The following is an 18,629-nucleotide window of genomic DNA, read 5'->3' on the forward strand; positions in this document are numbered from 1 at the left end:
GCTTTGCCCCCCCCCCCCCTCCCCTTGATTCCCCACAAGGGCTAACCGCCCCTTCAAACCCCGACCACACTTGTGGCCTTTGTATAGCCGTATAGCCTTGACAGTTATGCAATGTTTCCAAAGCATGAAGGCCAAGAAATCCCAACGAACGAAAAAAATAACACATGATATCAAGGCACGTGCAGGTTGATCATGATCCACACTGGTCGCAAAGGCAGACTCTATCGTGTCCAGCATAATAAGGGTTAAAACTGCAAATGAGGCTGCAGACCATGAAATCACCAGCTAAAGCTTAAACAGTACCCCATTTACAGTACACTGGCTAAATTTTTTAGTACCATTATCAATCTTCAATGACAATAGGTATGTTCTGTATACAAGGTCATAATCAGTTTATTCCAAGTGTAAAGAGGTACAGAACCATAATGAAATCACTGTGACATGACCTTCCCTTTAATACATTTTCTCCTATCCCGAAGGTATATGAAATCAAGCTGAGCAATCATCTATGGACACAGTCTAAATAAACTGGGCTGTTCTTCATTAAAATATTTTACCCTTGCCAAACCATTCAACCTGATAAAATCAAATTGTATCCAATTGATTTACTTTGGTATGTACAATATAGGCTATAGATGGCGACAAAGTTACTAATAAATACACATCAAAAGACTACTTCAATTTACAAAAAAAAATCGGTCCAACAGATTTAATAAATGACCCTGATTAATTCAAAGAAAACTTACATCTTAATTCATCTTGTTTTAAGCCTTTATAGTACTTGTAAAGTGCCTACGTATACATTCTTCATACATATGTTCAAAATGGAGCACAAAATATAGCATTATAAAAACAAAAATATTTAGCGAAAAGCCCTCCCTAAATCAGTGTGCATGCACAACAACAGAATGTTCTGCATCCCTAAAATGCTATGGAGAAAGAAGAGCAAAAGATCATTTAAAGTTCTTTTTGCAATACAAGTTTAATCTTTTATACTGGATAAAGGGAAAGAACTCAACTCAATTTACTTGAAAGTACAAACAGAGTAATCTTCATCACTGCTATCAAATTGTATATGAAATTTCTGATGGTCTCATATTAAATACAGTCAAACTTCGTTTATTTGAACTAATAGGTTTGGGTTTTACTATAGAGATTTATACTTAATCCTGTGCAAGGTTGAAAATAGACTGTGATAATGTTAAAATTTTATTTTTGCATTTCTGAAATTTAGAAGTTTAAAAATTTTATGAACTCACAATACATGTAGCTAAAAATGTCAATCACAGATGTTTTTCAATTGTATACAACTAAATACTTTTTGAATACTAAACTTCAGTTAAAATATTTCTAAAGGTCAAAAACCATCTACCAGTATGGTTAGCCGATATAATCAAATTATAGGCATTTTAAAGGAATTGAACTCCAGATCTTGCGACAACAAAAAAAAGCAGGAAATCTTTAGATATCAGGGAATTATTGCTACATTTCTTAAGGAACTGGTCCCGTATGTTATGGAAACACCTGAACAAGTTGTTTTTACTCATTTTTCCATTCAAAATTTAAAAGTGTTTGTACAGGGTGCTAAAGGTAAACTACCCCTTACCAGAGGTAAACTGTCTTAATGATAAAACATTATATTTTGTGCCCTTTTAGTCCTAATTCCACCGTGCTGTACTGATTAACCCTTACCCTGCTGTATTTCTATAATGGACTGGTCCATCTTTCAATATGGACCATACCATTTATTATTCAAAGGGGTTTGCACTGAAAATTTACTGACTGAATAGCGAACAGTGCAGACCTTGATCAGACTGCATGGTTGGTCGCAAAGGCAGAATCATCTGCCGCCAGCAGGCTAAGGGTTAAGGATGGTGGAAAAAGTTTTATTGCTTAGTCGGTCCAGGTTCAATTCCCGAATCAGACATGCTTTTTTCTTAATTTCACTTTTTTAAAGATATTTAAAGAACAAAATCTCATGGAGTCCAGTCCCTTTAACCTTTTTTTGATCATTGCCAGTTTCATCAGGTGTAAAAAGTTTGCACTACTGAAAGGATTAGACTCACACATACTGTTGCTGGAGCAAAAAGGGCTATCTACATTAATCCATAATATAATCGTTTGAACTGGGATGGAGTTCAAGTCATACGTGTTTCAGTGATCTGGGTGATTCTGCCAGTACCGGATGTGGAGTTCAAGTGAAGAGAGGTAATCAAACGATCTGTGTTCAAGGGAACAAAGTTAGACAGTCAATTGTATCTTAATACAGCTACATAATTATGAAGTATTTTGTTTGCCTTTGAAACTTAAATTTTGAAAAATTAAATTATACATTTTAAACGGGTTCTTGGTACATATTACTGTAACAGTTGTTCCTAACGAAAATATTACATTTAATGGAGTTGAGTAAATGTATCTGTTGAATGTTGAAACAATTATGTTCCACAAAGATAGCTACTGTCTGCATGGAAAGATAACAAATTTTACTTCTGAAACTCACTAAATTGGATTGAACAAATTGGCAGTCTGTAAATGATATAGACTTATTTTAAATGCATTTTAGCATACAGTCAATTCATAGAATGTAATATTTGAAAGCTGAGAAACTCTGTTCTTTGACAAATGAATGCTTTTAACACTTCTCTTTATCAAATCATTTCCCAGAGTAAGCATAATACATTTGAACAGTGCGTATAGAAAAATACTGTGCATTCAAAATGTGTAACTTCATGTAAAATGTTCAACAATATTATCCCAGATATCGCAGAAATTTTAGTTAAATATACATAAGTGGCAGGAGTGATATAACCATAGTAACAGGCAGAGGGGTTTGAGTATGCAGGGTGAAAAAGGTAGTTCTGAGTGGTGTGCAGAGTCACAGTGGATCAGATTGGACAGGACAGTTGTGTTTTCAAAGGGAAACTGCATTTTCCACACAAAAATCGTTAAAGGCCTAGATTTTGGCAGTGGGCCAAGGGATTTTTGTCTTCACCAGCACAGCTGGGGGCTAATGACCATCACAGTATGGCTCCAATAAACAAGGGTCATCGTTTATTGGAGAGTCAGTCTACCTTACAAGTGTATCTATTAGTGAGAAGGGGAAACAATGTAATTTATTTTAAATTAATGAATAAATGATAACTTTTAAAGTTATACTAGTTTTTTTGGCATTTCTATGTAAAGAAAAATATTTGTTGATCAAACACAATAATAAAATAATCAGAAACTTATTTTCACAATAATGAAATAATGAGAAACTTACTTAAAGAAACATGCAAGTTTTTACTTTTTTTAAATACTGTCTGGAGAATTGTGATATTTCTGAAAAATGTGACTTTCATTCATCTAAAGCTTGCAGAATAATGTAAATAACATTTGTCTAAATTGAAAACAGAACGTGAATTTCAAAGTTACAAAGCAAAGCATGAAAAAGTCCCTTTTGTCAACATACTGAAAATGAAAATTGAGTATAGATGGAACACAATAATTCTATATTCAAATAATGTTGATTACATGAATACATGAAAATCAATTTCAAAATCGAAAAATATTGTTTGTCAGCACAAAGAACTCAGGAAGTTTTCAGTATACTTGTGTTTTATTATCATTATTATTTTTAAATATTATTACTGTATCTTTAATCATCATATTTGTAATATAATAATGATAATAATATACTAATGATAATATAATGATAATAATCATAATAATAATGATAATAATAATTATAATTATTTCTATTATTATTATTATCATTATTATAACATTAAAGTAACAGTTATTATCATATACATAATATCAAAATAACAATTATTAATATTATCATTCCACATTTACTGAAGAAAAATTAATTTCTTTCAACTCCACTGCACACATCTTCATGGTCTAGTTGGGGTCCCTGCTGTGCTAATTGCCCTCTAATCAGTTGCTATTACATAATCGCTGATAAGCAGCAGATAAGATGGGAGTTGTATATTGGATTTGGGGGGGGGGGGGGGGGGGGGGACACTTATATAGTTGTGAATCTAGGCCTTTAATAGTATTTTGGATGTGACACCAAATCAAGGTCTTGTGTACGTACTCTGCATTTTTTAAGTGAAAAGACAAAGTTCAGCCAATTCTGTAGGGAATCTGTCTGTTTGGTATTACAATCCTGTACATATTTTATTAATTCAGTGTTTTAGCTTCAAATTGACACTATTATCATTAAAATTGGTTGAGAAGATTTCACAAACAATTCGTGCTTTACTGATTATATAGAAAACTGTTGCGTATTGGTTAAATGATACCATAAGTGGGTGCATGTCATATCATAAAGTTGGTTTTTATAAAGTTTCAGCTGAATTTCAAATATAATTCATTACATTTAATTATACCCTTGTTTATCTTTTACCAATGGTTTATTTTACAAATAATTTAATAGGCACAGAGCAGTATATATTTATTTAGTGTTCCTCGGTTAATTCTGTTTTGAACGAACATGTATACAATCAAGTGAATGCTGGTATCTGTGAAATATTTAGATTCAAGGTTTAGGTGAATATTTACTAAATCCTATTTGATATTTCACTTGTAACCAAATTAAAGATTTGAATATCCTGCAATATATGGAAAAAGGAGGTCCATACTCATAGACAATCCCTAACAGGGTTCTCTAGATGTACTTGTCTGTACCTCTAGAATCAGGTTCTAGAGGTGTGGATCTGTACTCCTAGAGTGTATATCAAAATCCCCTTGATCAAAATCCCCTCCACTGAAAAATGACTGGGTGTTACAAAATCCCCTTCACACATTTGCAGGGGGTATCATAATCCCCTCTGTGATTAACATTATAGATATATAGATATCAGTGCTCCAAATTATATTATGTTTTCTAAAGGCATTGTATTTACGTGCTTCATGCAATAGACTTTTAAGTTGTATATAGTTGTATTTGAATTTGATGAAATAAGTAAAAATCACAGAGGGGATTATGATACCCCCTGCAGAAGTATGAAGGGGATTTTGTAACACCCTGTCATTTTTCAGTGGAGGGGATTTTGATCAAGGGGATTTTGATTGTCTCCCGTACCCCTAGACATATTTCCTCCTAACTTTCATAATATTTGAAATTTAAATTATACCACTCATAAATTTTAAGACTGATCAATCAAAATGGGCAGAGGAAGAAAACTGTCAGTCATCAGAAGTTTTCAAATTGTTGCAAATCTAGGCATCCTTGAAATGTCTTGGAACAAAAAGATTTTTTTTTCAGTCCTTAATTGATTAAAACATGAAAGGTAATTGCCAACTCTGAATTTCACCAGAACAAATACTGGTACTGTTTCAGTGATGTTAAAATTTAGCAAACTTTCTAAATTATAATTTTTTTCTTAATCATTAATGACTCACCTTTTCTGCACAATGGAGAAATAATTGTTTCTTTTAGCTTTGTATGTGTGTAATATTTAATAACTTTTTCATTCAGATTTTTTAGGGGCAATGTATGCATTCATATAAAAACATTTTTTTTGCAAAGTCTGTGTGAATTTATACTTTGTTTTATTTTATCTATATATACCCACTGATGCTGAAGATTCATAAAAAAAGGATTACATAAAAAGATAAAATGAAAGGCAGAAAAATTACATTAGAGCACCAAATTTGAAAAAAATAGATCAAAAACTACAAAAAAGATTCATATAAAATAGTGAAAAAATATCTAAATTGGTATTGTTGTGTCAAAATAACTTATAGACTAAGGATTTATAGTCCTGAAGAAAAAAACTCTTAAAGATGGCTGTAAATTACAACACTTAAAATGCTGCAACTTTTGATCTAGAAAAGATATTTTGATAATTCAAACTGTTCTGAAAATGTCTCTTCAAACCCTTTTTATTGAAGAAATAATATTATATATATATAAGTTTCAAATAATGGTCTATGACTGCTTATAGTGATATCTTTAAATTTTTCAAGGATATCACAAAATACAAGATTAGAATAGTATAGATAAATATTGCAGCAGTATATCCCTGTCCACACTAGCAAGAGAAATTGAGGATGCACCAGACACTGCAAAAGAGCTGTTTGCTTTATATTTCCTTTATCCACTGCTGGTATATAAATCTGTTGTATACACTTTGAATTAAGTTAAAGTTTAATAGTATTAACTGTTTGTTACAAACAACAGCGTAAGATCAGTATTTTATCTACAACTCTACAACATGAAAAAATGATGCTGCAATTTTGAAGTATACCGTAAATGTTCAATATCAGTTTTAATCTAACTTAACGGGACTTTCTCTTCACCTTATAACATTTATTATAATACTCGTCATGCTGGTGAAATCAAATTTCTGTATTTCAGACTGTGAAAGAGGATTCAATGCTCTAACAAGCATCAAGACCACCCAAGGGCTTTCCTCACTAACAAAGCATTGAATGCTGTTCTGACAGTGTCACTACAAGGACAAGACATTACAGAGTTCAACTTCCAACAGATTCGTTTCCGAATGACACTTTGAAAGCCTGAAAGGCCTAGATAAACACAGATTTAATTTGTTGAGCTGACCTGACATATCAGATGTGAATCTTATGAGACATTCAGCCTATGAAACTGAAGTAACATTTAGTATTGTTGTATTAAATTGTTAACTTCTAAAATGTTCTTTTCTCTTCAGAGCATAACAAAGTCTCTTTCCCTTAAGTTTCCTGTAAGATACCCATTACTGTTCTTCCAGAATGCACCATTTTACAGTCAAACTTCAATAATTTTTCCACTCAGAAGTGGGGTACCCCATTATTCCTGCCACAACCCATCCCCTAGCACCTTCAAGAACCTGAGAAGAACTCATCAAAGCTTTTTATTGCAGCATCTGGCAGATTTTATTAAATTACACTGAAAACAACACCTCTCCTAGCAGCGACAAATTACATTTTAATTATATGCCACAACGAAAAAGCACACTGGGTTAAGCAACTTGTGAAGACAATGATATATATTGCACTTAAGTGGTCAATGCTACAACAAAAGTGGAAATGCTCTACACAAACACATACATGAATAAAATGAATTTAAGATAATCATCAAATAGTGAATAAACAGCAAAATGGCAAATAATTAGAAGTACTTTAAAAAGGGCTAGTACTGTGTAAAACTGATGTTCACTGTTGATTCTACAGTGTCTCATTACTTTCACAGAACAGGAAATAATATTTAGAGAATTTTTGCTGACAAAAAATCTCAAGAATCGGTATGAATTAATGTGCACAGATTGAAACTAAGATAAGGTTGTCTTTGCCCAAATCGTTTTATAAAATGTGTATGGAAACCGTCGTAACGGTAAGTTTCTAACAAAATTTAAATGTCTCATATCCGAAAAATGACTGTCCGAAACTTTTACATTTCAAATAGAGTTTCGATAAATGATATGCAGAATTAATAAAAACTAAGCCTCTGTAACTGAATAATATTATCTACAGTAAATTTGAATTAACTCTATTACTTTTTATCCTTCTTTTCCATCGTAATCAAAGGCTAAAATCCATCGATCATTTCTTCTGCGTCTTTGGACGCTTGTTGTCCTAATGCAGCGAAAAGATTCTTTAAAGACGAAAAGAATGTAGCGGCACTATTGACTGATCTGTACATAATTATATGGGCCTAAGTGAAGTTGTACACAGTGTAAAAGAACGACGACGCACGCGTATAAGTAAAATAAATTCTAGATCAGTTTTGAATGTTGATCAAGTTGCTACAGTGCTAATTAACCGGGAGCAAAATATCAGTAATTTTAATATCTTCACGTCACAATATTAAATGACTACAAGATACAAGATACAAGAAGATTTATTTAACGTCGGATAAGTATAAAACATATAACACTAGCTTAAAGCTATTTTCCGACAAACACATGTAAATAAGCCAAACATAAGTAAAACAGCTGTAATAAAAAGCATACATATTAAAGCACATTAAGACAAATAAAACAACTGATAAACAAATCACAAATTATCACATACATGTTACAGCATATTAAAACAAAAGCACATAGGTACCAGCAAATAAAAGGAAAAGGCAAGCAATTTGCCACATACAGATTAGAACACATTTAAAGCAACATAAAAAAAGATTAGCTGACACTACACAAAAAAAATAATAAGAAGAGTCACATTTTACAACAGACATTTAAAAACTATTAAAAACAGCTGAGGAAAACATTTGTATCACCAGCATGTAGCATTCTGTAACTAAAACTAAAAAGGAAAAGAAAACAAAGGGTTACACATACAGAACTAGAAGTTACATTTAAAACCATTGGTATTATACAATACCAATACATGCATTACAGATGACAAAGCAAGCAAACTACAAAAAAAAAGAACAAACAAACAACAGAAAAGCAAACAAAAAAACCTAAGACACACAGGGGAAGCAAATAAAGCAAAACTAAAAACACATGGCACATTTGCATTTGGGGCCAGTCCAGGTGCGGATCAGTCTGACAAATTCCTTGTAGTTATCAGTGGTCCTGATTTCATTTGGCAGACTGTTCCACACCCTGACAGCCTCAAACCTAAATGTATTTTTGCCATACCTGACAGTCTTCACCCTGAGGACTTCTAACATATTTACATACCTGAAATTATAAGAAGAATCTTTGACATTTATTAGAGATCTTAAATTTTCTGATGACTTGTTGTGAATTAATTTAAAAGTTTCAGTGGCAATAGTTCTGAGCCTACCTAAATGAAGTGATGTCATATTAACTTTATTTAGTAATGTGTCATATGAAGAAGAAAAATCGTCAAAAACAATCCTAAGAGCTCTATATTGAATTTTTTCCATTTTTTTCTGTGTTACTTTTGCTACAGAAATGCCAGACTAATCTGATTATCATGGTACAAACACATTAAAAGCAAATCAGTCACTACGATTCCTCATACGCACATCAAAGCTCACTCAGTCAAACTAAAATCAACAGCACACATGACACTTGTGAGGGCCCAGCTTTAGTACTGCTCCTCAGTCTGGTTATATACCACACAAGTGCTGCTGGAATTGTACGAATTGAGTATGTGCAAAGAAGGTCTGCTCGATGGTCAATGAGCAGCTTCCAGTGTAACTTCCACTATCTCCACTTAAAACTGGAGACGACTAGCCTCTGTTGTACTGACCAAGGACTAGTTATGCTTTGTAACATTACCCATAATCTAGTTGCCATCCCGACTGAACCCTATCTATTCCCAATTAAAATGACAGGTCGTCTGTCCTCTCTATGACCTACAGACGAATTTAAACAAATTCAGATTTCTATAAGCGTTCATTTTCCCCTCGCACTACTGTCCACTGGAACCCATTCCCTGAGAATATTGTATCACTTAGAGCCAGTCAGTTCAGTCAAGCAGTTTGCATGGTTGAACACGTGTCTCCTTAGAAACCTGCTCTGTTTTTAACTTGTTCTTTAATACAACCTGAATATATTCCCTCTTTCTAAACTTTCACTCTTTTCTCTCTTTGTCTGCTGACGCGAGCGTCAGTGTCTATATCTACACGAGTTAAGGTAAAAGGTAAAGGTAAGCTTTATTTAAGGTCGCATAAAATCAACATATATAACATGAGCTACAAAGCTCTTTTTCGACAAACTAGTACTTACCTGTGCTTATTTTACCTCCTGGTACAACCCTTTTTAAATGCTAAGTGCCAAGCAAGGGAGCTACCAGAACCATTTTTTACGACTTTGATATGACGCGACCGGGGATCGAACCCCAAAGCGGACACTCTACCACTGAGCTATTGAGGCGTTTGTCTAAATTGAAGATATATATAGCTTTAGAAATAGGGAACAGCCTTGGGTTGCATGATTTTGCTGGAGTGAACATTGACTCAGCCAAGGTCATCTTATCTCACAGTAGTTAGCCTGCAGTAAACTTTACGTCTGGGTAAAAACCAAACCAAAAGGGTATGAAAGATTTCTAACTTCCTTCGATTACATGCTCTCACCTTTTTGACTAATTTTCTCTCTTATGCGCACTCTGGCAATAGTCTTCAGACAGTTGAAGTTGGCCAGTCTTTGGAAGAAGAAGAAAAAGGAGGAGGAGGAGAAAAAGAAGAAGACGAAGAAGAAGACTGAAAAAAGGTTAAACAAGACATGTGTGTCCGAACTTTTATGAACTCGTGTACATTACGTTTTAATAAATTCTCATACCCGAATTGTCCTATTCCTAACTAACAAATTCCTTTGTATTACGGATTATATATGCGGATGCAATGCTCCAGTGGTACCACTGTCTGACTACGAAAGCAGGGATATTGAGTTCGAGCTCCCGCTCCTCCAAATAAAAATAAGAACATTGGAATAAGGGTCTCGTGTATGGGTGCTTTACACCTGGTAGGCTAAAGAACATGGGAAGCTTCTAGAATTGGAGCGTCTGCTGTATCTTGCACTATCTTCCCACTAACATTATAGTCTTCTGGAAGAGCTGCCCATATGGGTTACAAGTGGCGACTAAAATAAACTTACAAACAAACAAACAAACAAACAAACAGATATCCTCTCACAGCATGCCATAATTAAATGAATAATCATACAAAACTTATACAATATATAATGCTCTAAAATGACTCGACTATGCACTCCTTTGAGTTATGGTTAAATCACGAATAGAAAAAAGAAAGTCTATGGTAATAAAGTGAGCTGAAGCACGAAAGTACCTATAATTTAGTGTTACCCATTGTTTCCACAGTAAGGTTTTACCTTATTGAAAATGGATTTTAATCAAAGATCCAAATTCTCAAAACATAAAAATGTGTAAACATTAGAATATTATACTAAATAAACATGATAAAATAAAATAATTGCAAACATATTTCAATGCATGAATAGTTAACTACGTCAGTGCAAGATTTAGAAATGATAATGTAAATTCACAAATCAACACAGTCTGGTTAAAATGCAAGATCCAGTAAATTCGACCATTTTCAATACGGTCCATTTTCAATGAAATCTGAGAATTGATCTTTGATTCAATGTTCTAAGGCAGTCTGTACTGAATCTCGAAAAAAAGAAACGTTTATCACATGCCATAAGAATGATTATACTTATTTTTGTGTCCCGTAATACGAGGTATGTTATGCACGTTTTTAGTATTAATAGTATTATTCATGAAAATATTTTTACTTTGTTAATCAAGCTTGAGTAACCCTACAACAAAGTGGTGTCAATATTTGTCTGGATAACTTCCCTTATTAACAACAGTTGCCTTTATAATTTTTAATCAAAGAAGATCTGTTACGAATTATAATCGCTAATAACAAAAATGATGTTGACTGAAATCCTTACAAAATAAATGTTGACAACACCACATGACATAAAAATGAAATACCAAATCAATATCATGGCAAAATGACATTCTATTAAAAAGCATAATATATTAAGCGTACAGCAACGCTCATAAATTATTGTATAGTACGAAGATATTTTTTGAAAACGATAAATTAATCAGTGAATAATCGACATTTGGTATTACTAATTCATGTCCTTTCAATAATGATTTCTTGATTTTTGTAATACGAATTATAGAATACATATTTTATTGTCACTTAAATTCCAGGGACACATTAAGAATTCAAAAAGGGGAGCCGAGTTCATTAAAATAGCAGACTGAAGCAAATTTTCCAAAATGTAATAAACAAAGACGTTAATCACTTTTATTAAAATAAATGTTGCAAGGGGAGAAGACGTAAAGGGTAGATGAAGGCACGCAAAAACCCCGTTTAATGCTTCTAGACCTTAGCAATGATGTAAAACTTACAGCATAAAGTACTGCAGCCATCCCATCCTATTCCTATACGCACACTAGCGAATATTCTCATTTCCTAAGTGTGCTATTTATATATACAACTCTTCTCTAAAATTATGTTGTCAAATATCAATGACTGAAGAATTTCCTTGTAATCATGCGGCATTTCAAATAAAAAAACACGAGGAAAATATCTTTCCGATTAATAAAACAAATGGACCAGGGCTTTTACTATAAATGTCATTTTATACTCAAAAGCCAATTCATTGAGTCGGAATCGTTTCATTGCATTAACGGCAACAGAAACATCATAACTGCAGAAAAAGTAATTAGTTTGGTTTTCGTCATAAAATATTCACATGCCTGTACTCGGATCTATCAATATCACTGCCATTATACGCATTTAATATGGCATACCATATGCCGAAAGGCTACATGATTGAATGAGGATATGTCCTATGGAAGGCGCATGCATATTTTATGATCTGTTCTTGCTCACTGCGCATGCTTCGGGGACCGAGTCACGTGTCGCAGAAAATAGTGCCAAATTACCGTGAGATAACTTTTGTATGCAATTGAGTACAGTCACCAGTTTGTTTTTCCTTCAAGTTGATTTGTACGGTATTTATTTATCATAACTTTATATTGGTCATTGTGTCGTCAAACAATAAGTTTCGATTTTCATAAACACTCCACAAAGTTTTATATAAATCGTTAGAAATACAATGCAAGCCTCAAAATACTTCTTAAAACATGATAATGCAGGTTTATAATATATAAAAGATGGAAAATTAAACACAGTATTCATTTTAATCAAATATTTAAAAAAGTTTATTTAAATGACACAAAGCTGTGCTTTCCTGGACTACTCCATGACGTTTTTACACATAAAAGAATGGATGTATCCGATTTTCTGTCTTGCATCTTGCTTAGTAGTCCCCACACTTGTTGCCTTAACTTCGGATTAATAATGGAATGCAATGGTGTACTGACACCTCTGACTGACCTGGTGTTTGGCTACACATTATTAGCCTCCAAGCTCCTCACAGCAGTTACTTTCCCTTGCGTGCATTTCACAAGATACCACGTGACGATGAAAAAGTCACATGACACTGTAAAATATAGTGTAGACGCCAAAGAAACAATTTCCGGCAGCCTGTTTCATTTGTCAAAAGTCCAATAGATATATTTGACAAAAATATTTCAATTTGTTATTTGAACAATTATGTGCGCGAATATTACCATCTAGATGCGAATAATGCAATTAAACAAAACAGCAAATCTGGTTAAACAACTTGTGATTGCAGTGATTTATGTACCGAAAGGGGAAGTAATCGCTGCAGGGAGTTTGTATTAGCCTCCTAACGGCGCTGTACCGGAGGGAACCTCCGGTTTGCCCCAGCCCTGATTGTCCACCCTTAGTCCGTCGGTTCTACAAATCTTGCGATAACTTGTGATGTGATCTGAAAACCTTTATAAGGGACAGATTGCAATATATTATAGAGAATATGTACATTCTTTTATTTTGTTGCTATGGCAACACATGTGGTTTCTATGGCAACAAATAGTCTAAAATACGACATTAGTGGATCATGCGTTAACATAAAGAGTACAAGAAATACTTTCATGAAACTTAATACATAGAATAGAACATGCACATTATTTTATTTCCCTGTTATTGTCTGTGTCCTTCTGTCAGTCACAAATGGTGTATTCTGAATACATTTTTTATGAAACATGGGGCATTTGTAGAAAGCAGTATATAGAATATATTCATCATTCTGTTGTGAGCATTCGTTTGTCTGATCGTCCATCTGATAGTTCGTCTGTTTGTTTATCAGTCAGCCACAGGAGACATATCCCGATTTGACTTTAAAAGTACAAACGGTGTTTCATGAAAACTTGCTTATAGATCGTGGGTCATTCGGAATATATGCAGGTTCTTCGATTAAGTTTCAGTTCTACAAATGTAGTTTCTGCGGTAGCAAATATGACGAAATGCCCCTCCCTATAGGAGACTTTTATTGCTGGGTGAGCAACGGTCTTGTTCCATTTACAATGTCTTGTCCAACGAATTAAATTTACGGTAAGTGGGGAATTTCAATAAAACTTGTTTTATATGTTATGCTTCTCCTTATATGTCCTTTGTCTTCCCCATTTCCTTAATTTTGCTTTATTATAAGAACGCACTTTGCTCGATTATATGTATATTCTACTTACCCTAGATCAGGCGCTGGTGCCAACGTCCGCGTCCAAATTCCAGGATAACGTTTTCAAGCATTTTCACTTTATTTATCTTTTTCCTTGCTTAATTTGCATCAAACTTAAAACATTACACAAAATTTATGACACAATAGGCCACAACTCTCGCACAATTATTTCATGAATTATCTTCCCTTTTTACGTACAATTTCAGGTTAAAATTTTGACACACTTTCACTCTTTCTCTGATGTTACTTAACAGATTTGATTCAAACTTATAGTTATTCCATATAATAAACCACATCGCATGGCAAGGGTCCATGACTCTAACAGAAACGCTCGTTGCATTATGCCCCACTTCTACTAAGAGTTTCAGGTTAAACTTTTGTAACATGTCACTCTATCTCTGTTATTACTGAATGGAATTGATTCAAACTAAAACATTATTCCACCATACATGACAAGGTCCGTGTAGTATAGATGTGCGTGAAATATTTGTTCTAGGACGGACGATGGTAAGGGCACATTATGTTACTAAATTTTCTTCCCTGTATTGAGCTATATTGTTAAATGTTTTGTTTCTTCTGGCAAAACGGTACTTTGGGGTATTAATCGCTCCATAAATAGCTCTAGTTTCCTCCGATATGCCCTGTGTCACTATCAAACATCAGAATAATCAAGAGCGCCGTCTTTTCTGACAGTAAGAATAACTTGTTAAGGGGAAGTAAAGTTAAATAAATTCTATTTAATGTCGACAAGACAAAATGACAACGCAACACAATTTTGAACCGGCACTTTTAACAAGTGAATAGAGACATAAAACAAATAAAACAAGAGTGAAATCATCTAAAGACAAATTTTACAACAAGTTAGCATTTCATTGATAACCTCGTCACTGTGTACAATTTATGGTAAAATGCGTGCAAATATTAAATATTTAAGAACATTGCATACACGCAAATAAATTGCATAAAATAAAATAATAAAAAACTGCATGAAGTGAGAGCATCTTTATAGAGCTAACCAGGCTATATGAGCAAAGTTTAATTAGGATACAAAATAATAGAGCGAAGCGATACAAGCCCTCATTACCACTTGACAATGCTGTCCAAAAGACTACATATGGACTAAAGGAATATAGGGGAATGGAGAGTTAAGAGGTCAAGGGAAATTATAAATAGCGAAACATGCATCATTTAAATTGATCTTATTCATAAGAACTTCAGTTGGAAGCATGGAAAGCAAACAAGCAAATGGTAGAAAAACAACTAAGGGTGGAGTATGCATTTTTCTTCGTAAATAATCATCACGTGATACCAGCCATTATGTTTCAAAGCTTATTGATTTTCTCTTTAAAATAGCTATTAAAATATTTCCCAATATATGTCATAAGCATTTATGCGTAAAAGTGACAACACGAAGTTTTTATGAAAGTTAACCAAGGCCGATTCTTATGACTATTCGAACCATTGTGTACAATAACATACTCTTAGTAAATCGAGTGAAAAAGAGTAATATTCTGAAATGTTTAGAACGTGTGCGGATGTTCTAAATAAGAACTGATAGAACAGTCACGTGAAAAATATTTACGACAAAGGAAAAACAGGTCTTGTTTGCTATCTACTAGGGATGATCCCGATAGGGATGGGTATCAGAACATAGCACTGTACTTTTTAATTTCCGTGACATCAAATAGAATAATATTCAAAAGTTCTGAGTAGCCAAAGGTATATGCTCCAGATAATCATTTAGAATATTTGTAGACCTACATGAAGCATTTAATAAAGCCAATGTAATATAAACCTCGACAACGTTATTCAAAAATAGTCACAAAGTTATGTAAATTGACTGCCTTTTAATATCTGGGAAAGAATTACACTAGGACAAAGTACTTGATAAATCAAAAATGTATATTTGAAAGTTAACACTTTACTGAATGCAGTATAAAAACGGACACAAACCACAAACATAAAACAACAAACGCACCGTACACGAACAAGTACAAGATTGGTTAATAGCAGCCCAACCTCACAGTTACTCTAAATTCAGTCTTATGGACAAGAAAGTGTAAATAAAACATTAACGCTAAGGTACCCGGTCGTAAAAGATATGTAAAATCAAAGAAACAACAGAACGTGTCCTCAATGACATATCAACCATTGGAGCAACCAGAGTATATCGTTTAAGGAAATTGAGCCGTGCCATGGGAAAACCAACATAGTGGGTGTGCGACCAGCATGGATCCAGACTAGCCTGCGCATCCGCGCAGTCTGGTCAGGCTCCATGCTGTTCGCTTTTAAAGCCTATTGGAATTGGAGAAACTGTTAGCGAACAGCATGGATCCTGACCAGACTGCGTGGATGCGCAGGCTGGTCTGGATCCATGCTGGTCGCACACCCACTATGTTGGTTTTCTCATGGCACGGCTCAATTAATTTAAAAAACTTTACAGCCTTGGAATCATTACATCATGACTCTAGTAGTCTCGCTCCATAAATACCATCAAACAGAAACTATAAGGAGACAAAAGCCAATCATTATGCAAAATAATTTATGTCATCAATGATTTCGTTAAGGTCTCTACTTGTTAAGAGCAGGGTCTGACAAACCTTTACGTAAACGTTGTCAAATGTAGACCCGCACCATCCAACTGTTTCATCAATCATGCCCCTTAAAGTAAGTAAATGTATTCTAAAAAGACGTTTTTGAGTTGGAGGTATTCGCTTACTTAAGTTAAAAAATCTGTTACATCGGATACTAGTTTTTAAATCACTTCTCTTTATTCAGTTACACCCTTCAACTTCTTATCGGATATGTATTTGTCAATTAATTCATGTTTGCTAAAGTTTGTAGTTGTGTTGAAGTCATACATTACACAACGAATAAACACTTTCAGTAGCGCTATACCTATCGTAAACTGAATTTTTTGCTGACTTTTAGTTTACTTAAAATAAAAAAGTGGAAAACCACAGGTCGCCCAACACGACATAAACGAAAATGTTGCAGGCTCGGTTTTATTGAGCCTATTCATGGACGGTAGTGGAAGTGCAAGCTACCGTCCACGCCCTATAGCCCCTTAAGCAGAACTCAACATTTACGCATAAGTACAAGAATGTATTTCAGAGACATCCGCAAATGTATTCATATGGCGGTGCACATGGATCCTTCAATGATGCCATAGTGCAATTCCATGAAAAGCGGCGTATGGTACCCAGATAAAATAATGGCTGTATCCTAAACGAGAAAACAATGGGCAGAACTAAACAAACTAGAACTTGGAGAGTGGATCTGTGGTTATGGAGCCTGCATATCACAGACACGGCCAAAACAAGAGACAATTCTACAACAATGTGTACCACTACCTGATTAGTAGAGGGATAAGATCCTTGGTCATTGGAATACTCCTATTGTCTGTAGTAAAACTATGAAACATTTCATTAAATGAGATTGTGACTCGAGAATTTTCTGACGCACCGCCTGTTTGGTCTTCAACACTTTACAGTTGGACCTTCTGCTTTTTTTGATTGTATCTATGTGGACATGTGGAGGACCCCATGACAGGTAGTTCTCAAAGACATCTGAAACTAAGCTGCTTTTTAAAAAAAATATCTCTATTCCTACCTCGTCAGTCTCTAATGTTGTTTCACTTGTTGCTCTTCCTTCAGCAATACTATTGAATACATGCGTGTATGGTTCGTTACAGTTGCTTTTTATATATTTACAGTAGAATTATTTTATTTATCATGCCTTTTGTTACCATTGTGTAAGGCTCATGATAATTTTTATTTCAAAATTTCTATCATCTGGAACATGGAAAAGATCAAGAGGGAGTTTTGTTACCCATTTAGCCAGTATAAACTCCGTTAATCTACACTGATACATCAGGTAGTTACATAATTAGTTGTTTTACAAATAAGCCAAAAGTGGGCTTTTCCTTTTCTATTTACTGAACTGCCTCAATTTCTATTCAAATATTAGAAATTACTCTTTCTTTATAATGATTGTACTAGTATGGATTAATGCCTTCATCTTCCATTTCGAATAAGTGTATTAGCATCAAGTCAGCCATCTTTTACTTAGCTTCTAGGAGAAAAGTGCGTTTAGTTTTAAAAACGCATTTTCGCATCACTCTTTTGGAAAGCTTGTAATTAATAATATTTTCAACATTGTCTTAAATCCAACATTAGACCATTACTATTTTTTGTACAAAAATGGTTCTAACCTTCCCCTTGAAGTTTTATTTGCAAATATCTACAAAGGTGTGCAGCTTTTTTTATTATACCAACGCATTTTTACAAAGTTCTTTCAAATCTACAGATAAAATATGATCATACATTTTATAGTTACAAAAAAGATAAAGGTCATTTAAGGAATGGAATTTAATATCCATCATTAATTTCTGAACAAAGCTTACATAGAGGGGTGGCCAATTTAACACACTACATCCTATTGAGAGAGCAGCGTCACTGTACATACAAGGACATAAAATCAAATTTAACAAAGGTATCAAAATTTTGACACCTCTCCACCAGCAGGGAATATTGCATGAAATGCAGTAAAACTTTTGGGTATCGTTTCAGTCTTTAGTCAATAATGGATGATGGGCATCATAAGGACTGTGACCAGTTTTGTTTTACCTGTTTA

The 18,629-nt window shown here is 33.9% G+C and overlaps 1 protein-coding gene across 1 annotated transcript in view; it reads right to left on the reverse strand.

The window, feature by feature from the left end:
• LOC123546896 (alsin-like) overlaps nucleotides 1-7,601 on the reverse strand; it is a 103,858-nt gene extending 96,257 nt beyond the window's left edge. Inside the window, exon 1 of the mRNA XM_045333534.2 lies at nucleotides 7,488-7,601. Within this exon, the coding sequence (XP_045189469.2) occupies nucleotides 7,488-7,507 (20 nt within the window). The 5' untranslated portion in view covers nucleotides 7,508-7,601. The remainder of the gene's footprint in view (nucleotides 1-7,487) is intronic.
• Nucleotides 7,602-18,629: the final 11,028 nt, after the last annotated feature.

This window comes from Mercenaria mercenaria, chromosome 9 (genome assembly GCF_021730395.1).
Source record: "Mercenaria mercenaria strain notata chromosome 9, MADL_Memer_1, whole genome shotgun sequence".
NCBI lineage: Eukaryota > Metazoa > Mollusca > Bivalvia > Venerida > Veneridae > Mercenaria > Mercenaria mercenaria.